The following is a 24,131-nucleotide window of genomic DNA, read 5'->3' on the forward strand; positions in this document are numbered from 1 at the left end:
GCCGGGGCCGGGGCCGGGGCCGGGGCCGGCGGGGCAGCGCGGCGCAGGCCGCTGCAGAGACCCGACGCGCTCAGCGCACGGCAGGGCCAGAGGGCGGGGCGGGCGGGGCGGGGGGGGCGTGGCGCGCCCTGCGCGTGTTCGCCGCCGACGTCACAATAGCGGCTGGCCAGAGTCCCTACCCGGTCGCAGCCGATCGGGGCTGGTTTGAGCTGGTGCGTTGCCATAGCGACGCCGGCTGCCCTATATATAGGAGCGCCGCGGCGGTGGCGAAGCTTTGTCAGCCGCGGCGCCCCGCTCGCTCTCGGCCCCGCTCCTCCTCAGGCGGCAGGGCGCCTCCCGCCCGGCTCCCCGCACCGCGCCCGGCTCGCAGGAGGAGGAGGAGGCGGCTCGGAGCGAGGGGACCGGCCGCCGCCGGGGCTTGACAGCAGCTCCCGCCACCGCTGCCTGAGGTGAGGCGAGCGGCGGCGGGCTGTGCCGGGCCGGGCTGTGCCGGGCCGCGGAGCGAAGCGAAGGGGCCGGGGCGCGCGGCGGGGAAGGCGCGGCGGCGGAAGCCGGCCGGCGCGGAGCCACGTGTCTCCGGGGCCGCTGCCAAGCGGCCCGGGCTGGGCGCCGGCTGCTGCCGCCGGGCACACGGGGCCTCCCTCCGCAGCCGGGGAATCCCCGGCCCCAGCGGGGCGGGGGGGAAAAGGCAGGCTCCGGGCGGCTGCGAACGGGTCAGGCCGGCTTGCCTGGGGAGGTGTTGGCGGCGCGTCCCGGGAGCGGGGGAGGGGAGGGGAGGGCTCCGCCGTGGCCGCCGGGCTGTTTCCGGGGTGGGGAGAGGCTGGTGCGTGGCAGGAACATGGCTCGGGGCACCCTGGCTCGCCCGAACGCAAGGCGGCCTGGCGCCCCGGCGCGGAGCGCGTCCCGCGGCACACCCGCGTGGGCCCTGGCCGGGGGCCCGCTGAGGGCCTCGGGGGTGGGGGGGCCGAGCTGCACGAAGCAGTAGGCTTTATTAAAGACGTCCCCCAGGGCAAGCTGAAATGCCTCCTCGGGAAGCCTCGGCATCAGAGGGTGGAGAGTTCATTGCCCCGCTGCCGAGTCAGGCAGCGCAGCCCGAGCCGAGCCGGGTGGCCGACTCGACTAAGGGACCGCGTGGATTTACAGGGAAAAAGACTGGCAGTGAGATGAGGGCAGCCAGCCGTTTCCTCCCCGATGGCAGTCAGCAGCGATCTGGTAACTGCAGGGGCAGGAGCGCCTCGGGCGCCCTTTCTAGACGCGGCTTTGGTATTTGAGTACAGAGCCTGCAGGCATGACTCAGCTGTGTCTAAATACAGCTGCTGAATAAGGGAATGTTCTGGAGAGCAACTTCTAAATTAGCACAAATTGCATTTCTTCTGGGAAGCTGCAGACACTTTGCGCACAATCCAAATAGAAATATACGCTGGGAATTCTGTGTAATTACGCTGTAGTTAAAATTGTGCAATAAGGTGGAGATGGAAAGCTTGCAAGAACCTCTTAAAGTCTGCTGTGACTAGCAAAATTCCCCTTTTAGACGTTAATAGGAAAAGTGCTTTTATGCAGCTCTGTGCCGAGGGGATAAACTAAACTCCTCCTGATGGTGTTTACTTCTCTTAACCACAGCTAGAAGTCCCTGAACTGCTTTCTGCAAAGCTGCAACATCGTGCAGCATCCTACGATAAGATGCAGCTTCTCTTTAGTAACAAACCGCTTCCTGAGAAGTGTTTAATTTGCTGTTTCTTAAGGTCCTTTCAAAGAGGCTTTTAAGAGGAGACTTTAATCCAGCTTCTGGGAGAATTAACATTGCATGAGAATGAGAGTAGAGGGAGAATGAGGCTCGGTGGATTGTTGAGTTTTATTTCATTAGAGTTTAAGCTTAATCTAGTTTGAATTTCACATCTGGTTTGCCTCTGATAAGTGAGAATTGATCAAAAGATGTGGAGTAGTTCTTCACACTGGCAGTTCAGGTGCCATATGTTTCTGAAGGCTGAAATGAAGTTGTATAATTGCTGACTTTGAAAAGTCATTCAGTAGATAAAGTTTAATGGATTCTAGTATACACAGTGTATGAAACGAATGATTCTGTTGGTCTTATAGCTGTTACAGATTAACGAAGTTCTACAACAGAAGGTATTTTTCATACGGTTTATAGCCAGCCCTTTTGAAAATAGAGGGAACAGTGATGTAACTGAAGATTAGTGAATAATTTAGTTTGCATCATCTTCAGTCCAAATCTGTATGACTAGATTGAGTGTAAAAAATGCTGAGAGAAGGAAGAGGGCTGGACCTGGTTACATGAAACCATAGCTTCCCTATGAGTCACTTGCAATGCTGAGGTCTTTAAAAGGTAGCACACACATCTGCTTGAGTCAACAGCTTAATGGAGTAGACTGTCATTCTCTATTTGGACTACCCAGTAAAAGGATACACTTTGCCATGGACTTCATAGGTCTTGCATGGCAGAGGAATGTGCTTTTGCTCTTTAGTTCTGGTTCTCAAGGGGCTTTCTACTTGGCTGGTAGATTTCTGTTAACAGTGAAGATTTGTTATGGACTACTGTAAAATCCTGTTATAAGGTGTTAATTGGGGTCACTGTTAATACTTTGTCTGCAGATCAGTTAGGAACCAGTCTTTTAGTCGGTATCTGCCACTCCTGACAGCTGAGGTTTTCTTTTCATGTAGCCTGGAGGTCATGGGTAGAATAGGGAAGCTCTAACCACCAACAGAGCAACTTCAAGGAAAGCCCTGATCTCATGGCTGCTTTATGCATAGTCTGAACTGTAGTGAGGATCCAGATAATCAACTGGCTTTGACTTAGTGAGAGTTGTTACTACTCAGAAGTCAGTAACATCCTCAGATTCTGTCTGCAGTAACATGTAAGCCCTTTTCCCAGAAACTGGCAAGCTACAATAGTGCTTAAGAGTTGTTAAAGTGGTAAGTAGGCTGACACTGACACTAGCCATAATATTAACAGCTCCGATGCGGAGGTGAAGGAAAAGGCAGCAGAAACTTCCAGCAATGTCCTGGTTTTGGCTGGGACAGAGTTAATTTTCTTCCTAGTAGCTGGTATAGTGCTGTGGTTTGGATTTTAGTATGAGAATAATGTTGATAACATACGGATGTTTTAGTTGTTGCTAAGTAATGCTTACACCAGTCAAGGACTTTTCAGCTTCCCATGCTCTGCCAGGTGCACAAGAAGCTGGGAGGGGACACAGCCAAACTGGCCAAAGGGCTATTCCATACCATAGGACATCATGCTCAGTATATAAACAGGGGGGAGTTGGCTGGGGGGCAGTGATTGCTGCTTGGGAACTGGCTGGGCATTGGTCAGCAGGTGGTGAGCAGTTGTATCACTTTTTTCCTGGGTTTTGTTCCTCTCTCTCTTGTTGTGTTCCTTCTCATTACAATTTTATGTGTGCGTGTGTTCCAATTATTAAACTGTTCTTATCTCAACCCATGATTTTTCTTTCTTTTGCTCTTTTGATTTTCTCCCCCATCCCACTGCAGGGGGAGGGGGTGAGCGAGTGGCTGTGTGGTACTTAATTGCTGACTGGGGCTAAACCACAACAGGGACTTAGACTAATAATATCTGATAGTATTTGATTTTTCTTTGAATAGGTTGTGTACATCATACAGTTGCTGAACGGAGCAGAACTTGCCTTCAAGCTACCAAGATTATTTTGTGGAGTGCCTCCTTGGTTCTGATTAAATCTGATCTGTCATCTATGTAAGTTCCTAATCTATGCTGCTATTAGTGATCGCTGTAGGAATTGTATAATTGTAAATTATATGACCACTACATTGTGGTCTTATTATAATTATATGATAAGTGAAGTAGTGAAAGTAAGCCATATGAATTTAAATGAATGTGCTGGTTTTGGCTAGGATAGAGCTAACTTTCTTTATAGTAGCTAGTATGGGGCTATGTTCTGGATTTGTGCTGAAAACAGTGTTGATAATACAGAGATGTTTTCGTTATTGCTGAGCAGTGCTCACACAGAATCAAGGACTTTTCAGCTTCCCATGCTCTGCCAGGTGCACAATAAGCTGGGAGGGGACACAGCCGGGACACCTGACCCCAGCTGGCCAAAGGGCTATTCCATATCATGTGATGTCATGCTCAGTATATAAACTGGGGGGAGTTGGCCAGGGGGCAGCGATCGCTGCTTGGGGACTGGTTGGGTGTTGGTCGGCGGGTGGTGAGCAGTTGTATCACTTTTTTCCTGGGTTTTGTTCCTCTCTCGCTCTCTTGTTGTTTATCTTCTCATTACAATTTATTATTTTCTTTTATGTGTTCCAATTATTCAACTGTTCTTATCTCAACCCATGAGTTTTCTTACTTTTTCTCTTTTGATTCTCTCCCCCATCCCACTGCGGGGGGGAGGATGAGTGAGCAGCTGTGTGGTACTTAATTGCTGACTGGGGCTAAACCACAACAATGAAGTAATGATTTTTTTTTATCAACAGTTCATACTTAAATCCTTTCACATAAACCTGAAATCTCAGAAATCATGAGTAGCTTCAGCAATGAAGAATTTGAATTCACCTTCCTTGATGAAGGCTTTACTGCTAAGGATATCCTTGACCAAAAAATAAATGAAGTGTCATCTTCTGTAAGTATGATAGGAAAATCACTGCATTTTGTGATGCTACAAATTTATAAACTGAAGGAACAAGTTGTCTGTGCAGATCTTCTGCAAGGCAACCTCCTCCTCAAATGCTGACCTCTAGGCTTATCCTGTTATCTGTTGTTTGTAACTTTAAGATGTGTATTTGCTCTAGGATGATAAAGATGCCTTCTATGTTGCTGACCTCGGGGATATTGTAAAGAAGCACCTGCGATGGCATAAAGCCCTTCCTCGGGTAACCCCCTTCTATGCTGTAAAATGTAATGACAGCAAAGCTGTAGTGAAGACACTTGCTGTTCTTGGTGCAGGATTTGATTGTGCCAGTAAGGTAAGATCTTGACTGTGTTCTGATCTGTGACATTAGTATGTGTTCAGCTTTACAAGATATGTTCATATAAAATTAAGCATAACCAAGTGGTGTTGCTTTTGTTGTACTGATTAGTTTGATCATCCATCTAGAAATATCTTTCACAAGTGTAATCTGTTCTTTCTTCAGATGGAAATACAGCTGGTACAGAGCATTGGTGTACCTCCTGAGCGAATAATATATGCAAATCCCTGCAAACAAGTATCTCAGATCAAACATGCTGCCAGCAGTGGTGTACAGATGATGACATTTGATAGTGAAGTAGAACTAATGAAAGTTGCAAGGGCCCATCCAAAAGCCAAGTAAGTTATGCTAATTGTTCTGTAATTCTTGTTTGGGTTCCCAAGTTACAGAAACACCTGCTTCTGAAACACCTGCTATCTGAAACTTGCTCTTCATTAGTTAATATAGGCTGCAGAATTATGAGAAAATAAACCTACTTTTAGCCAGTGAAATCTAATCCTGTATAGCTTACTGGCACATTAGGAAGAGACAGATAGGAAAGCTTGTATGTTTAAGCTCAGTCTCATTCTAAGATCATACCTGCCTGATAATGATGTCTTTTATACTGGAACTTAAACCCTCATTTTTTCCTATTTCTAGGTTAGTCTTGCGCATTACAACTGATGACTCCAAAGCAGTTTGTCGTCTGAGTGTTAAATTTGGAGCAACGCTTAAGACTAGTAGGCTTCTTCTGGAGCGTGCAAAAGAACTTGACCTTGCCATCATTGGAGTAAGGTGAGTTGATAATATCAAAATACAGTCAGATTAAATAAGATTTCTTTAAATGGTCTACCTGACAGTAGAGATGCCTTTGCATGCGGTGACTTGAGTTTTGTATGAACTTCGACTAATTTGCCAAATAGCAACTGGTATTTTATATCTCTTCGTAGTTTCCACGTTGGAAGTGGATGTACAGACCCAGAGACCTTTGTTCAAGCCATTTCTGATGCCCGCTGTGTGTTTGATATGGGAGTAAGTCTAGTTCTACTTTCTCTGGAACTCTACTACTCAACTGTTGTGGCAAAAGTGAATCAAGTGTAAAACTGTTACAGGGTTAAAAGCTAGCTAAGTTGCTAACTTCTTGTTGGAATTTTTGAGGTCATGATGGCTTACTTTGTAGATGATTTTTGCAGACCTGGTCAGATGCACTACAATCAGCAGCTCAAACTCAAGTGACTTACTTGAACATGATGAGTTAGCTCTGTTCCAAATATTAAGGAAATTACTTTACTTCTTAAGCTGAAATGATAAACTAAGAACTGCTTTCTTGACAGCATTGCTGTTAATCTCATTTTAGGCTGAACTTGGCTTCAATATGTATCTGCTTGATATTGGTGGTGGCTTCCCTGGCTCTGAAGATGTCAAGCTTAAATTTGAAGAGGTATAACTTTCCTAAGAACTTCTGAGGTTGTGCAGTCTTTTTGAATATTGATCTGGGTTAAACAAAATCTTGCTTTTCCTATTTTTGCATACAGACACATTTGCAAGAAAATTTGTCTGCTTGGTCAGAAATTTAATTTAGAGGAAAAGGGGAATTAATCTGAAAACTGAAAATTAGATGAACCCATTAGATACATAGCTAAATGACTGCATAAACATGCAGAGATATCAAACTTGTAAAGCAGGTTTTAATTGCGGGCTTGATTCTTACTGGCATAGACTTCTTCCAGTTGATGCTGTACTTCAGACTATCTAGATTGGCACTGCTCCCAAATAAGGTGAAACAGTAGCCCTGAACCCATACTGTCCTTCTGTGTGGCAGCAAACTAGATCAGTGTCTGATTTGGTTTAGAACTAGCTTTTGGATCATTTTTTAATTGATCAGTGTTCTCCAGTCTGCTTTCATACAGAAATTCTTCTGCTTTCAGAAGAGACAAGGTGGCTGGGTATTAATAGGACTTCCACTTAGAGCAGTGTTGTCAGAGCACCTGCCAGTCTAACCTAACGTGGTGTTAAATGATGTTACATATTTACACAATGAGACAGCAAATAAGTTACACAAAGTGAGTTTTCTGCTAATAATGTGGGCTAACCTTGACTCACTTATAATACCTCTTAATGAAGGCTGGCTTCTCATGGACTAGATGATCTTGGAGGTCTTTTCCAGCCTTAATGATTCTATGATTCATAGTGTGGTATTGGCTTACATGAAGCATCAAGAGCAAATGTTGTCGTCATTTGGCTCCATGGCATAACACAGTCATGCTGCAGTTAGAGGCAGCTTAATAATCACTGATAACGTCAGAACTTGGAAATAACTGTTCATGAAGGCAACTGAATTTCAAAGGTGATGGCAAAGCCTTCTGTATTCTTAAGATCCTGTGAGATGGCTTCTTTAGGATGCAGTAAGCTGGGGGATATTGCATGATTAGCAGAACTACAAGTGGACTAGAAATTAAAATTGGAGTGTGGGGATTTGCAGGGCACTAATGCTGGTTTCATGAGTCTAGGAGGGGTGATTTCCTTTAGACTCAAACATGACCTGGTTGGTCACTTAAATTTTTAAGCTGCAAGCGCTGTCTGCTTTTGTTGCTTTGTGCAAACTTGATCGCAAACAAAACTTTGAATGGGAAAATAAAGCAAAAGCAATTGATAGAGATCACAATATGCTAATAGTTATTAACACACTTGACTAGTATGTCATTGTAAGCATGAAAGTCTGACTTCATCTCAGACTTCTAAAATAGCACCTGAGTAACTGCTGAAGTTCTAATACTGGCAACTGATTCTTCCCTAGATCACAAGTGTAATCAACCCAGCACTGGATAAATACTTTCCTTCAGATTCTGGAATAAATATTATTGCAGAGCCAGGAAGATACTATGTTGCATCAGCATTCACGCTGGCAGTCAACATCATTGCAAAAAAAATTGTATTAAAGGAGCAAACAGGTTCTGATGGTATGTAAATCTAGACCTAATCTTACTTCTAGCTATCTGTGTGTTTCTTTCCAAGCATTCTCTTACTGGTGTCTCAACTTCTTCCAGATGAAGATGATGTAAATGACAAAACTCTTATGTACTATGTGAATGATGGAGTCTATGGATCATTCAACTGCATCTTGTATGATCATGCACATGTTAAACCAGTTCTGCAAAAGGTATGCTCATTCAGAAGTATCACATACTAGCCATGTATTGTGGATGTAAGAGAATCCTCGTCGCAGCAGTCACTTCTCAGTTCACTGCTCCCTTCATGTCGCCAGAATTTGGCATTTGACTTAATGAAGCATGCAGTGGAATTAATTCAAAGCCAAGGGCGGAGAAGGACCTGCAAGCAGCTCTTCCTCCTCTTCTCTGCGAGGTGGAATGTTGTACTAATTATAATACTACTTCTGGAAGCTGTTTTGATAGTCAAACTAATTATACTCTCTTGTTTAGCGGGCTAAACCAGATGACAGCTGCTATTCCTGCAGCATATGGGGACCAACATGTGATGGCCTAGATCGTATTGTTGAGCGTTTTAATATGCCAGAGTTGCAAGTTGGTGACTGGATCCTGTTTGAAAACATGGGTGCCTATACTGTTGCAGCAGCTTCTACTTTCAATGGATTCCAGAGGCCGACAATACACTATGTGATGTCAAGACCAGCATGGTTAGTAATTATCTTGATCCATCAGTGCTTTTGATACAGATGACTGTAGTGAATAGCTCATGTCAGTTGGCTGCCCCTTAACAAACAGGGCTATAGTTTTGGTGCCATAGCTCTTGTAAAACCTCCTTGCGGTGTGGAAGAAGGGAATGCTTCTGAAGGTTTTTGCTATGTGCTTAGAACAATGCTAACACTACCAATTACTCTTTTTCTCTGATGTACTCACTTCCAGGAGAGGTGCTTTTAAAGGGGTAATGTTAGGAGTCTTTTCATTAACCTGGGCTTATAGCTGGTGTTTTTCACTCTTGCACAACATATAGAATCATTGCGGATTCTTTACAGTTAGCTTCTCTAACCAGTAATTAGAGACTAGTCAATCACAGTTCTAATAGTGTGCTGTCTTCTAAATTGATAGCTTGCTAAATCCTGACTGCAGGACGCAGGAACACTCCACAGTGCTGCTTCACAATGTGATCTGTCTGTTTATTTGAGAGCTATTCCTTGGTTTAGGTTGAGCTCTGGCTCATTGCCCAGTGCAGAGTTAGATCTCCATGGGAAGTTATTAAACAGGTGAGCAAAGAAAGCAGCACTGCCTTTTGAGTGCAAGGATACTGTGAAGCTGCACCTTAAACAGTAGTTTAACCTGGATGCTCTTCTGTGCAAGACAGGTTAATGGATTGCATCTTCTGTAAAAGGAGTTTCCTGTAGAGGAAGCCCTTACTTCTGTATTGAAGTCTGCCTACTAAACTGGCAGAGAGCATTTGGGCGGCAGTGTTACCCTAAAGCATGATTAACTTTGCTATTGGGTTGCTTTCAAATTTACTGAAAATGCTTAAGTTCAGGGAAATTCCTGCCATAAAAGTAAGAGGAAGCTTTCTCCATTCTTTTACTAGCCTTGCTTCTATAAGCGAGCCTTGCATTGTTTCTTTCCTTTAGTGAAACCTCCTGTCAATTGAAGTGTTCCTCAAACCAAATGAAGCTTTTTAGACTTCCCATAAGACTCCAGACTTGTGTCTAATTGAACTAAAAATGGCTCTGCAAGAGAATAATTAGCTTTTTCACTATAGCACTGGGTTTCTGTTAAAATGTAATACTTGGTCTGAGGCTTGCTGAGCTTAATTATGCAGACATAACTATCATCCAAGGCTACAACCCTCTTTCAGCCTTACATGACTGCCTGCATTTTCTGTTTAGGCAAGAAAAATCTGTGATCCAAGCTGGCCCTGAACTGAGAGGGATGTATTGATGAAGTTATGGTGCAGATCTTTCTAGCACAGGCAAAAGCTTTTTGGAATGTTATCTACATGATAAAGGTGTACAGCTAAATTTGTGCCTAGATAACTGAAAGATAAGGGACAAGATGACTACATATGTCTAAGTAAAAGCTAGTAGTATATAGGGAGCCATGCAGTACCACAACTTCTTGCCTTGCATATAGTATAACTAAGTCCAAAAACTTGGTAAACTGAAGTTCTTCTAACTTGTCTTTCAGTACAACTCCTATCTGAGTATGGAAGGAGTTGCATGGTTCTCACTGGTCAGCTCCTTTACATTCCCAGTCTGTCATCCATACTTTTACTTGATTCAAGTCACCCAGGAATGTGAGGGTGTGGGATAAGGGATAGTCAGTGATGTAGGTCTGAAATTCTGAGCTATTGAGCACTAAGTCATTAAATCTGTATGCATGTGGTATACAGATGTAGCTACAGATATACAGGTGCATCTTTGCAGATCTAGATCCTACCCAGAAATGGTGAAATCAGCTTGGTATTGGCACTTGCCCTAAAGCCTAGCCAGCCACAAGTGACCTCCACAGACTCTGCTTTGATTTTTATTTTTATTTTTTATTCTTTCTTCTCTGGTACTATTGTCTGGATTGCAGATGATTAGTAAAGAGTTCACTTCATGCTCCCTGGCAGTAAAAAAAAAAAGTACTTTACTTACCTTCTTTTTGACACATTGTAGTGAAACACTTTGATGGTTGCTTTTCTTTTTTTCTTTCTAGGCAACTAATGCAGCAGATCAAGGAGCAAGGGTTCCTAGATGAAGTGGAGGAGCAGGACGTTGCTAGTCTGCCACTCTCTTGTGCCTGGGAAAGCGGAATCGAATATCCAGCAACTTGTGCTTCAGCTAGTATTAATGTATAGGTAATATTTAGTAATTAACTGCAAGGTTAGTCATTGAATTTAGGGCATTTGGGGGACCATTAACTTAATTCTTGCTAGAATTTTTAAGTGTTTTTTTAAAGTTTAGGTTTGGCATAAATGCAACAAATAACTAGGAGATGGGTCACAATTATCTGTGTTCCTATGGAAACTATTTGAATATTGTTTTATATGGATTTTTATTCACTTTTCATGTATGCTACTAAAGACTGACCCTCAACTGTCAAGCAAGTATTTGTAGCTTGTGTATGGCAGAATGGGCTAAGCTTAGTGTTTTGTGACCTACCTGTTTTAAAATAAAGTATATTGAAATAACTGTTCCTGTGTTTGGTTAATCTGTAAAAAGTTAATCTGTCATGGATGGCTCTTATAGCGTATATGAAGGCAGACCAGATGCTGCAAGCCCAAAGCTTACTAATAAATGAATAACACAATTGCCATCTCCTCCCCTACCCTTGCCTTCCCAACTTACTGAAGTGAAGGAACTCCCTTAATAGGTAGGGAAACTAAATTGTATCTTTTTTAATATGTGATTAGAAAAAGCTTGACTGTCAACAAGTTGAACACTGCATGAATTCTTGTGGAATGGCATTGGTCTTTGACTATTGAATACAGGCTTAACACAGTTGTGTATTGCAAGTTCAGTGCAGTACCATTTTAATTCATGTTAGTCTGTAACTGCTGTGGCCAGGACTGATGGCTATTTAAACACATCTATCTAGTCATTAATGAGAGAATACAGCACAGGCTTCATGGCTGCCACTGACAAGCTGCTTGTTATGTGTGTGAGGATTAAAATATATCATGGCAAAACTTAAGTGCTGAAACTATGTGGCTGACTATAGGTGACAACTACTCTGACCCTTGTTGCCTAAGGCTTTAGTATAAAATGGATGATGAGAGATGGGACTCGACATCCTTTGTGCATGCAATACAATCAGAATCTCTTATTTAATGTCATGAAAATACATGCTACCCTGTTAAACTTCTGACTTTGGATTAAATGTGATAGATGACACTAAGTAGTAAATACTAGGAGCTAATACAGGGTGTGTTGATAAAATTATCGAGTCTGCTTACTGGAGTAGAGCATTCTGACCTATTCAACCTGATGCTAGTTTGCTGCCACTTGTTGTACTAAAATTGCAGAATGTTTCTGACTAACTAATTGGTCCCAGATCTAGATCTGTTCTGTTTGCCAGAAGGTCCTTGACTGCAGGCATACCTTAGCAAATGCCTGATGTGTAAAGAGGAAAGCCTTAATGTATTGAGTAAGTATGTAAAGCTTAAGTGAACTTAGAGTAAGTGTTAAAATTTAAAGGGTCATCCAAAGGGTAGCATTGCTGATAGAAACAGTGGCTCTAGCAAGATGAGAAATAAAGCTGTTTTCTTACAAGCAGCTGTGAAAGACAATGTTTAACTTCCATTCTGTGTTTTCACCTGAGACTACCCACACTCTTCACAAGCTGAACTAGTAGGGTAAACAAGCAATGGTACCTCATTCCTGATTCTCTTGAAGCATCTCAAGTGACTTTTTAAATTTCTTTATTTGCTTTACTCCTAGCTTTAAGCTTGCAACTGAAATAGCACTTGCCTTTATTCTCATGCATATGGTAGCCAGCTGTTTGCACCAGTGTAGTTCAGTAGCCAAACTTCAGTACATACACATAGTGGAGCGATAGCCTTAATCTCAAAAACTCCCTGCATCCAAACTAGGGTTTCTTTTAGCTTCTCCAAATTCATGTGGAAACTTAACGACTCCTAGCATGAAAGCAAAAGTAATCAATGGTAACTAAACGTTAATACTGTAACAATTTCACATCTAAATCTTGCCATGTGGATTTAACTGTGGAAAAAACCTAACAGGTATGCAGAAAAACTACTCTTGGAAAGCCTGTGGTTGTCTAAAGGAGATGTAGCTACTTCTTAAACCTGCCTGTTTGAAGGCTGGGGATGGTTGAGCCAGGAGTACGGCTGTAGTGAGACCTTATGTGATATCTGCACTAGCAACCAGTGCCCTGGTGGGCAAGCAGCACAGTCTGCCTTCCTTTACTTGCAGCCAGTGGAGACCATCTCCAGCAGATAGTTTGAAGGCAATCACTTGTAGAAGCTAATTAGTAAGCTTCCCTGAGAGGAATTTGGCAGGCTGCCAGTTAGTTTCTTGATCTGCATTTAACTTGATTGGTTGTTTTAGCTATTTCATTGGGGTTTGTGTCAAAAAAAAAAAAAATTACATCTGTTTCTCTGCTGGAGGCCAGGACAGTGGCAACATGCTAATATGCATTTTGACTAACTTATATTCCCCAAAAGAGATGTAGCTGACCTCAGTTCTTTACCTTCCTCTTCCATGGCAGGTATGTCATAGCCTCAGCTGGTGCTCTGTAAGCCATGTTTGAGGAGAGTATCAAGTGCTTAAAAAGAACTGTTAATCTTGTTGACCATCTTCTGTGTTTAAAAAAAAAAAAAACAAACAACAACAAAAAAACCCAAAAAACAAAACCCAATGGGTTTTGCTAGCTGACTTTTAGTACTTGTGGGAGTAATAAATCTTTATAGTAATAGTGGTGTATTTTTAAGCAAGACACAAATTTCTTGTTTTAGGTTGGATTATGCTGAGCAGATGTTCTGGGCTTTGGGATACTCAGTATATATCCTTCATCTCACAGCTGCCCTGCTCCTGGCTTCCATAGAATCTTAGTGGTCCATTTCTACTTTTTAATTGATCTTAAAATACCCCAATTGACAGGAATCAGTTGTATGGTGACTGTGGGGATTCCCTCCCAGGGAAATACATTTCCTAGTGTAAGCTCGAGCACCATGTAGGACAGCAAAGATGTAACAAAGTAAGCAGTGAACTGCTGTGGTTTAGTCTGACCTCCCTTCCGCAAGTCTTGGGCCATCAAAGCCTTTGCTCTCTTTTGCCAAGTTCATTGATGAAATCCAGTAGTTGTAACTACACATCTTAATTATTCCTCCCTGGAGCAAGCTTGTCTGATATGGGAGGGAGGAGCTGCATGCCAGAAAAACTGAGATCAGCTGCATCTGTCTGATATAATTAGCTCAACAAATATCAAAGTTGGAGCCAAGAATAGCCTGTGCCTTTCAGCTTGCTTCTTGCTAATCATGCTCTGTACAGTGCTGTGTCTGTCTCACTGTGGACTTTGCTGGCCCATTTGCAGGGACTGTGGCATTTCTGCTCCTAATGTCCCTGGCGGTCACTCCCCTCGCTGGCACTGGTGATGGTGGTGTTGGTTCTCTTGGGATCACTCTCAGAAAAAGAGAGTAATATCTGAAGCAAATACCAAGACATCTCCCTGAGGTGAGGGCATGGCTTCTCATCACCCCATTCCTCTTTCTTGAGTGGTGAAGCCACTTGACATCTGAAACAAGTCTAGCTGAGACCTTCCATAAGTCTACCTGTGGCTATACATGGCCTGTACTGGAGTTGAGCTGACACCCTTTGGTGCAAATGTAGTTTCGTATACCAAAAAAATGTTGAGAAACACTGGTCATCTGAAATTACATCAGATTAAAAATCAAAGGTGGGAATGTTTTAAGGAGAGAGTGGAGAATACTGAGTAGAGGGAGCAGACTGAGAGGAAATAAGGGACAAGGGGGAAAGTTGCTGATGGGGCAGACTTCCCTTGTGTTACTGCATGAGCGTTTAACTCACAATTTAATTTTTAAGCTGCGAACTTGTAGGCTACAACATGGGCCTTGCAGACAAGCATGTGCCGATATCAGAGCATGAACCTCCTTGGAAGAGACAAGTCTGCTGCCTCATTTGCACCAGCCGGTAACCCAGAGCTGGGAGCAGCGCTGCGCAGGGACCCACAGCTCCGCCTGCGGGAGCAAGGCTTTGTCCCGAAGCAAACCTGGAGCTGGAGGGAGAGCTTTTCTCCTCTCACAGACCTCACCCCCAGCAAGTACTATCATTTAAACAGATCTTTTATAGCTAAACGCAGCACCAATCTGCAGTAAGATTGAAATGAAAAGCTTTATTTCCAGATCAAAACCAACCCTCTTCCACAAAAAAAAAAAATTATTTACAAGTATTGCAAGAAGAGCTTAGACGAATATGTTATTTAATTGTCAAAAAGTAAAAGGTCATCAATCATTGCAATAATAATTATTATTTTTTATTTTCTCTTGAAATAAGCACTGATCAGTACCAAAAGAAGTAAGAGTAATTTGCTTTAGAGAAGTGTCCCTGGTTTTGACATGCATCACCTGGTTTTCTTTACACTTTGAAGGCAGTAGGTATCTCAGTGGCTATGGTCTGGTTTCAATACCCATGTCACAAATGCCTCCAATTCAAATTTGTTTTTAGCTAGTTAAAACACTGTATTTGACTATCCTGAAAATACATAGAGAACAGGCAGCATATATGGGGTTGGGACTTACATTTTGGCAAGCTTTGCTATTGCTCTTCAGCTGGTTTTGTAGTCCTCTGCATACAGGAGGTGTTTAGAGCAGCTAAACCACAGCGGTGCCGCTTTTGGAAAGCTGGCTGTGCGCGCTCAGAGCGGTAGGGCCACCAAGATATGGCCCTTTGCGGTGTGAGTCTGAGGACTAATGCAAAGGTGAGTGCTTTGGGCACGAACACTGGTGGCCCCTTGAGGCCCCTCCATTTCGGTAAGGAGAGGCTACCATACTACAGGCAAATGCTTGAGCATTGCCAAAGGGAGCCCCCTCAGGGGAGCACACTGCAGTCTTGCATATGTCCATGTTGTCTTGCAAATATCGCTACAGTCCAACTAATATTAGACCCTTACTTGCATGTGTTTTTTGATGCTTATACTACAGCAGCAGTTTTCCTCAATCTGCTAGTCTTTGCCTAAAGACAAAAGCATCAGCACACTGAAACCAACCCTCCCTCTTCCTCTCCCTCATTTTAGGGAGCTGGTCCCAGTCTTGCCCATGGTATTCCCACAAAAAAAAAGTGCCTTCCAGTTAGATTCTCTTCAGTTCACACTCACAGAGTGCTTTGCCAAGGATCAACTGGCTCATCCTGCCTTTGTGGTTCAGAGCCAGCTGCTATGTTCCAGTCCAGAAAGTGGTCAAGAGACAGCAAGGCTGCACAGCAATTCAGGGAAGGAGGCAAGGGCAGAGACACTTTCAGTCCGGCGATGCAAAGAGAGCGGTGCTCCCCGCTGGATTGCTACCAGCACCTCACCATTGCCAGGGAAGGGCAGGGTCAGTCGACGTACTGTGGTAACGCAGCAAGCGCCACGTACAAGCTGAGAAAGGGCACCTGTAGCAGCTCAGTACAAAGGATTCCCAAAGTACTTCTAATCACATGTATTATTTCATCCATCCTTAAAATGCAGTTCCCTACCTTGGGAGAATAACAGGATTTGAGCATTCAGTGGGCTCAAGCGTCGCCCTTTTATATTTGGCTACTAAGTTGGGAAGAACAAGATACTAGCGCTAGGTTGGCACTCTTGCAAGGAATGGGGCTGCAACACTTGAACAGGACAAAGTGGATGCAGTTTTTTCAGTAAGATAACAGAGGTGCTGCTGCCCTTACTGTAAGGACAAGAAGAAAATAACCTATTGTGTTGCTAGATAAAAAAATTCCTGCTTAAAAACTCCAGTTACTTGCTGTTAAGTATAGTTCAACAGCAGCAACAGCATTTTGCTGTAACAGCTCAATAAATACTTCTCAGCAATGATTGTCCTGCTTTCCTGCAGTCAAAACTCACATTAAACCGTTAAAGCATCTGACCAAATTGAAAAGCAAGAAAAATCCAACTTGCCGTGGAGACTGCTGGTTCGGGGGAGGGAAATTCCTCCTGCACCCTGCCAGGATGGCTCGACAAACTCCCCGGGAGGTGAGTGCTGTAGGACTCATGCGCTTGTGCCCTGCAGGTTTCATCCCCCAGTGGGGTGATTATCCCTGACTGCAAGCGAAGCCAGGGGTGTTCCTCTGACGGGGCCAAGGGAGATCCTCGTAGAGATAATGAAGTGGTGACTAATTATCCAAGCAAAAGCCCGCAAGATGGAGCTCAGCTCAAAAAAAAAGCATCAAAAAAAAACCCCAACCCTGTCTGACAGAGCCAGGGAAGGCAGGAGAAAGGAGGGAAATGGAAGCTTTCAAATGAATCCTACACTCCCGATGTTAGACCGCAGCATAAGCAAGATGTTATTAGAGAGAACAAACACAAATAAGAAAGTACAAGGAAAAATTATGTACAAAGTAATAATCAAACTATTGCACAGCTCAACACCCCCACCCTCCCCCACCCCCCAAACAAAACTCCCTTCCCTTCTGTTCACAGAAATGGGAAACAGAGGGTTTAGGGTTTTTAATACACAGAACACTTCAAAATGAGTGGCACTTTTTTTTAAATTAAGGCTGTTACCTCAAATGTCCCATCAGCTTCCAGCTTCCTGCTTGCGGCCCAGTCCAAGGCTTGGCTCTTCCAGTAGCTATTTCTGCGACATTTTTATTCTCCTTTATCACTTCTGGGGTTAATTTAGGTTCTCTGTTGTCAGGGGTTTTCTTGGGGGGTAAGTCCATGGAAGCAATCTATGCCATCTTCCGTAGAGCAGCTGATGTTAAGTGACAACGGGCACAAGCTGGAACCGGGGGGTCAGGCTGGGTGCAGGGAGAAACTTGTCCCATGAGGACAGCCAGGCAGAGGACAAGCTGCTGGTGGGGCTGGCCAGGCTCCATCTCTGGAGGCTTCCAAGACCTGACAGGACAAAGCCCTGAGCAGCCTGGGCTGGCCTTGCAGCTGATCCTGCTTGGAGCAGGACATTGGGCTAGAGACCTCCTGAGGTCCCTCCAACGCTAGTGCGCTTGTCCCCACGCCGCTCCCCAGCAGGTCTGTCAGTGCCCTGGTGCTGAGCCCGGCAGGGCAGCCCCCTCGGTCCAGCAAAGGGTTTTGCAGTTCGGATAGACACCACCATCTCTCTGTCTGCTTTCCCACTGGGGCTGTGCTTGGTGAGATGCCGGTGCTCCAGTGCTAAAATGGATCTAAGAATGGGGTCACAAAGCTGGGCAGCTGCCGCTGAGGAGCTACTGAGGAGAGGTGACCCACCCCTGCCTCACAAAAATGGAGGAGGGGGGGAGAAGAAATGGGAATAGTTGCTAAACCATTGCCACGGTGTGGCTGTTGGAGCAAAGGAAAGAGCCATGTCCTGCTCTATGGGGTGAGGAAAGCTCCTCACGCAGGAGCCCTGACCCTCATAAGGTGGCATCTGACCCTCCTGAAGCAGTTTCCCTGCATCCCCAGCTGAATGTGCTGCTCGTCAGACTCGGGACCACCATTCGCTCCTCCTCCCATAGCTACAGACATAGCAGGGAGCAAAACCGGCTTCAAAATCAGAGACCCGTTCCCAGGCTCAGGTTTAGGACACTGGGCAGGGTAGTGGGACATCTGCGGGGTCAGACGTCCATGCCAGCATCAGGGCACAGAGGGTGTCTTCCCCCAGGGGAGGTGAATCTCACTGGGTGGAAGGCTGCAACCCAGCAAGTGTGGACCCACAACACTCGCTGGATGCGAGCCCACGGCCACGGGGAGCAGGGGAAAGCAGCCGGCACGTCCTGCTCTGCTTTGACCACCGAGCTGCTGCATGTCCTGGCCCTAAGTACTGCAGCAGCTACGGCAGCAATCTCAGGAAGGGTGGGCTAAACGAAGAGACCTTAAAAGATACCTTCTCCTTGGTGGCTCAGAAGAGGAAAGATGCAGAAAACGGGTAACTAACTCGCACAGAAAACAGACGAGGAAGGGGTGTGGGCGAGGGCTGTGCCGCGCCTGAGCGGCCGGCATGGCCAGGGCCTAGGTGGCAGCAGCAGCCCGCGCCAGGGCCGCGCTTCGCCCGCTCCCCTCTGAATCCCAAAACTGGGCGTCGGTGTTCGCTGCCACCTGCTCCTCAGCAGACCAAGGCCTTCAGCTCTGGGACCTTCCCAAGGCTGTGGTTACCACCCGCACACTTCATTTTTGGGGGGGAGAGTGAGGAAATTTCTTTGTTACCAGCAAATCAATTGAGCTGCACTGAGGAGAGCCAACAGGGAAACAGTGCTTGCAGGGAAAACATAACTCCTTAAATCTTTGGCTTTTGAGCTGGGGGGAGGATGGTGGGAAGGGAGGAGGCCAGAGCAGACAGCACCAGCGTACCTCGCCCGGGATGCGTCCCTCCATACGGGTTACCCGCAGCTCCAGGCATCCTTCTGCCTGATGCCACCAAGTCCAGGGGTTTGCGGGACACAGCAGAGACTCCCTGGAGTATCTGGAGCTGCTGAGCGATGAGGGCAGGCTGGTGGAAGGAGGGCTCCCTAAAAACCTCTGCGTGAGACGAGCCCGGCTGTGCCCAGCTCCCTGCACTCCTGCTCATGTCCCCTTCCCAGGGCCAGACAAGCACCAATGGCCCGAGGAGGGCTGGAGCCAGATGTCTTACAGTGCTTACTGCGTGTGGAAAGTGGAGGTCACCCCATACCCAGGGCTGGATGGCTTAGTCTGGGTGTAAGCTGAGGCTTGGATGCACCCTGAGATGTGGATGCACCCCGAGATGTGGATGCACCCCGAGACATGCGCTGGGAGACGTCCTGAGTTTCTCCTGCTGCTGTCCCCTCCTGGAGAAGAAAACCACGCTGCTTGGGCAGATGATGCCAGTGGGGCTGCAGTGAGGCAGAGCACATCTCTGCTGGCCTGGCTTCCCAGTGCTGTCCCCAGTCATGCCCAGGGACCCCGTGCAGCCATCCTCTGCCACCCTGCCAGCCCCCCTGTGCCTCCCAAGAGCTGGGGCACGTGTGTGTGGGCAGGAAGGGGAAAAGGAAAGACAAAGTGGAAAGGGACAAAAAGCTACCCTGGTCGAGCTATTTATTACTCTGAGTTTTAAGTGCTGAATTGCTGGTGCCTAATGAGATTTTTTTTCTGTCCTGAGCAATACCATGCAATAAAGTATAATTTATCTTTGGGAGAGATGGATGCAGCTGAGCCAGTACCAGACTTAAGACAAAAGAGTATTGACGTCACTCTCAGGAGTCCGGCGGCAGATGTTTAGCATTGTCTCCAGCTCAGGCCAAAGGTACAAGCCTGGTACACAAATTACCAAGGCAGATTCGCTGGCCTGTGTTAGCTGCAGGGTCAAGATGGGCTGATCAAAGTGTTCCCTGCTGGCATTAGGCAGCTGTGAAGCTATTTGCCATCAGTCTGCATGAGTACCGCTGACACTGCACATGATCTAGCCAGGTACCAGCTGCCACGTTAATAGCCTGAAAGTTTAAACTGTAAAGCGAGGAGCTAAGGGCACAGAAACATGGGCATGTGGGCTGCACAGGGAGGACCGGCTGTGCCCGAGCAGAAGACAGAGGTTTTGGACGCCAGCATAACCCCACATATGTGCAGTGCCCAGGGAACCCTTTTACCCAGCTCAGTAACATCCTAAACCCGAAGGCTCCCCAAAAGCTTATTCGTGGTATAAGTTGAGCACTGACCTGATATTTTCAGACCTCTACCCAAAGTGATCCCAATATCATGTTAACTTGGACCCCAAAGTGTATGAATAGTTAGAACTATTTTTTTTCCGAGTCTTTTTTTTTTGTAGTTAATAATAGGTAGCTTAACTAACATTTTTACTGCCTGGTCATCAATATGAAGAAACACTTCTGCAATATTTTTCACCATCTCTGATGATCCTAGACAATCCTGTATCATTAGCAAATTTCCTTATCTCACTGTATCTATCCATCCATCCATCCCTTTTCAGACCATTTAGGAATGTGTTCATTCCTACAGAGACCACGAGCAGATTAATCAGGCAAGAATTCCATTTGTAAAAGCCTGTTTTGTCTCTTCCCTGATACATCACATTTATCCTGGGATCTGCAATGTCTGCACTTTGCTATAGTTTCTACCAATTTTTTTCTGGTTCAGATGTCAGGCTTACTGGCCTGTAGTTCCTCAGACTGCCCTAGAGTCATTAAAATAAATACTAATAATCATCTGGTATCATGTTTGCCAGAGGCTGATATAAATGAGAGGTTACGCTCTCATCTTTCTGCTCTTTGGGTGCACTGGGTGGGTACCACCTGATCCAAGCAATTTGTTGCTGTTTGTTTTAGCAGGGTGTTGGAAAACCTTTCCTGTGGTGTTTCAGGTGGTGACAGCTCCTCAGCCTGGGTCGCTGTCACCTGTGGCTGTGGGGGACTGCAGTTGCAGCTTTTGATTAAGGAAATGAACTGTTGAAGCTTGGCTTCTCACTGCCATGCTGGTGGCATAAATAGTAAAATATTACCATTCTGAGATGAAAAAAAAATGCTTGCTACTCTAAGATATATAGATAAAGATAAAAACCTGCCTGGGTCAAATCCATTCACTTCAGCTCTTCTTCTCTGTATGAAACCTAAAGTCACAGCAGGTGTCTTTGGGCACCAGTTTCATCCAGCCCCAGCTTACCCAGGTCCTCGTTGTGTGACTCCATCCTCTCTCCCAGGATGTGACAGGGGATGCCTGTGAACTCCAATTCATTGTCAATCACTAATTAGTCATCCAGGATGTCCGTCCAGCCTGGTAAGCCAGTGGTCGATTCTCTAAAGTACGAAAAATCCTCTTGGTCCCCTGGACAGAGCTAATGAACGTGCCTTTCAGCTTGGCTTCCAGAGGCAATCCCACCATGTCACCCCCTGCAGCTGGGTCTTAACACCTCCCAGCATCACTATTTTTTTACATTAAAAATTAATTTTCCCCTATTTTTAAGGAAAAGGCATGACCTAGAGGCAAGCTGGAGGGTAAATCTCACCGCCATTCAATGAGGTGGGTGGCTAAATACTGGCAGTGGGGCACAGGCTCCTACATCCTTCAGGGCTTGTTTCCAACTACCTTTGGATTAAGCACTGAAACCTCTGAGTTTTAGAGGGCGCTGGGCAATACAGAAAAATGTACCCACTGTGGCTGTCAGCTTCTGGTGTGGGTGAAGGCAGGAAGGAAGGTGAAGGCAGGGACCACCACAACACCCCGGTAGCCCCCAGGTGCCTCCTATGGCACTCAGAAAGTGTTTTTTCTGTATTGGTGCCCTGCACAACACAAGGATGTGCCATTTTTTCCTATTTGTGGCCTTTTCCTTCACACACCCACAGCAGAGGAACCAACTGATCCAGCCCCTTCTCAAAAACCCGTTAGAAATTAAACCCATTTCCTAGAAGCACCTTTCTTTCATTTAAGGTACTAATTTGTCCTTATTGCCGTAAGGTGTGGAAATGACTAGTGATTGAAGGGTGATTTAAATCACATTACTGAGGAGGGACTCAACTAGCAGTCTTGCTTTGGAAAAAGCCCGTAAGACAGAGCTGTGCAGCTGATGGAGGTGAAGACTTTGAAGTGACTTGTGCTCCAGGACAGAGGCGGGAATTGCTCATCCCAGGGGAGAACAAGGCATACCCATTTAGCTTTATCCTTATGAAAGTGCTTGTAAGTAGCATAAAACGATGCAGCAAGGAACCACGCTGCCCATGCCATCAACTCCATGCTCTGCTGATGGTGTTAGCCGACAGATGGACGGTTTCAAGAAAGTCCCCTTGCTTGGTGGGTCTAAATCCCACATAGGTGATCTGCCATCACATCCACAGGCTGCATCTCAGGCTCAGTCTCCCACTGCCGGTCCATCTTCTTCCTCATGCCCGCTCTTCCCTCCCTTGTTTCTAAATGCTGCTGCTGAATTTTGTGCTTGTGCAAAAGGTCCTGGTCAAAGAAAGCTTATGGGAAGACCTGGGCAAAGAGACACCATCTGGCGTTACCAGTTGCTGGGTGGCATGCCGTATTTCCATGCCTTGTCAGCTTTGTCCAGGACAGCATAGTCTCCTGCCCGTCCCCACACGCCTCCCCAGCAGAGATGCCCATGCTGCAAGCATGCTCCTGCTGCCTCCGCCCTGCCAGAGCCTGCCTGCGTGCACTGTGCTGGACCTGCGCAGTGGCAATTTGACAATAAATGCCCAGTATAGCTGCAGACACGTGCCCATGCACAAGCTGATATGCCTCAGCAGTGCATTTGGGCACGTGGGGCTGCAGCCCCCTTTTGTCCACTCTGTCCCCCTTGGCTCCCCATCGACAAGCGCCCAGCCACAGCTGGCGAGGTTTGCTGTTAAACCCAAACTGTACTGCGAACCGGCAGCCCCCAGGAGGGTGCCTTGTCCTCTCCTCCTGCCGAAATCCCTTTTCCTCTGCCTGGATAGTGTGAGAAATGCTCCCCTCCCCACATGCATCCCCTGCACGAGCCCCTGGCATGGAGCAGCCTGAGCCGATGCTGACCTCAGCTCACCTCCAAGGCAGAAGAGTCGCTGGTTCCCAAACTGTGCCGAGGAAGTAGCTGGGAGACTGCTAGCTGATATGTGCCAAAATCACGCCAGCTAAGGACCTAATGAGTTAGACCTTGGGAGCAGATGAGCCTGCCGGTGCAGCTTGCAGCGCTCGAGGGCACTTGGGACAGGGGTTATTTCGTGAGGCTGGATGCAGCCAGTGCCTCTGGGAAGATGTATTTCATGGCCAAGCTGCCTTGGCTGTTGTCAGTACATGTTGGTTTTTTTGCTGCTGAATGTCATTTCATGCAATCCTAAAGTTGTTTGAGAAAGGTCAGCTGGGTTTGCTGAGCCTCCTCTTCCTCCAGACCTGGGACGGGTCTCTCCACTCCATTTCCCTGGCTACCCAGTCCAGGTGAGATCTGGTGACCATGTATTCAAGGAGCATCTGTGCCTGGCATACCAGGTCCAGCGAGGAACCTGCATCGAGCTCATTACTTCCTCAGAGATCCATGCCATTTCTTGTTTCACTGGCATACCCAACTGCAGGGGGCTTCATTGCCAGGCAATGGGGAAACAGCCCCTCATGGGACCTGCACAGCGGCTGAGAGGAAGGGAAGAACTGCTCTTTGTCCCATGGAGAATGACACCTGCTTTCCTTGTCCTGCTTGAGCCAGCAGCCAGTGCACCAGCTCCTCCTAAGGCTCATGCGGCCCCTGAGCGTGAAGCCAGCACGGAGCAGAGGAAAGGCATCCGTCCCAAAGGTGAGCTCTGGCCCGGCAGCATGGCTTACCCCTCCCACTCCACGCAGTCGCTGTCTGCAAGCACGGTGTCCCCATGGGCTAACCTCCACGATGTCCAGCAGCCCCGGAGCACAACCCCTTCTGCACCCTCAATGGCTGGTACGTTGACGTTGGCATCAGCGGGATATTTGCTAGGACCTGTGGGAACTAATCCCATTTCCTTCCCTCCAGGTCACCTCCGTGGTGGATAGTGCAATCCAGCCCTGCACACTTGTTTGCCAGGTAAGCTATTTTTTCCCTCTGTGCCTGGGAACTGAAAGTCTGCAAGGTCAGAGCTGCCAAGGTTGGCAACACAAAGCCTGCCCCACTGGGAGCTGCGCCACAAGGCCCTGCAA

At 46.4% G+C, this 24,131-nt stretch overlaps 1 protein-coding gene across 1 annotated transcript; it reads left to right on the forward strand.

Annotated features, from left to right (window-relative positions):
- Positions 1-226: 226 nt before the first annotated feature.
- ODC1 (ornithine decarboxylase 1) lies at positions 227-11,069 on the forward strand. The gene is made up of 12 exons (XM_072858611.1): positions 227-449; positions 3,616-3,724; positions 4,465-4,610; positions 4,780-4,953; positions 5,122-5,294; positions 5,596-5,730; positions 5,886-5,967; positions 6,293-6,376; positions 7,733-7,895; positions 7,983-8,095; positions 8,376-8,590; positions 10,593-11,069. Exons 3-12 carry the CDS (start codon positions 4,509-4,511, stop codon positions 10,732-10,734), a joined length of 1,383 nt encoding a protein of 460 aa, XP_072714712.1. The 5' UTR covers positions 227-449; positions 3,616-3,724; positions 4,465-4,508; the 3' UTR covers positions 10,735-11,069.
- The last annotated feature ends 13,062 nt before the right edge of the window (positions 11,070-24,131 follow it).

This window comes from Ciconia boyciana, chromosome 3 (assembly GCF_034638445.1).
Source record: "Ciconia boyciana chromosome 3, ASM3463844v1, whole genome shotgun sequence".
NCBI classification, from domain to species: domain Eukaryota; kingdom Metazoa; phylum Chordata; class Aves; order Ciconiiformes; family Ciconiidae; genus Ciconia; species Ciconia boyciana.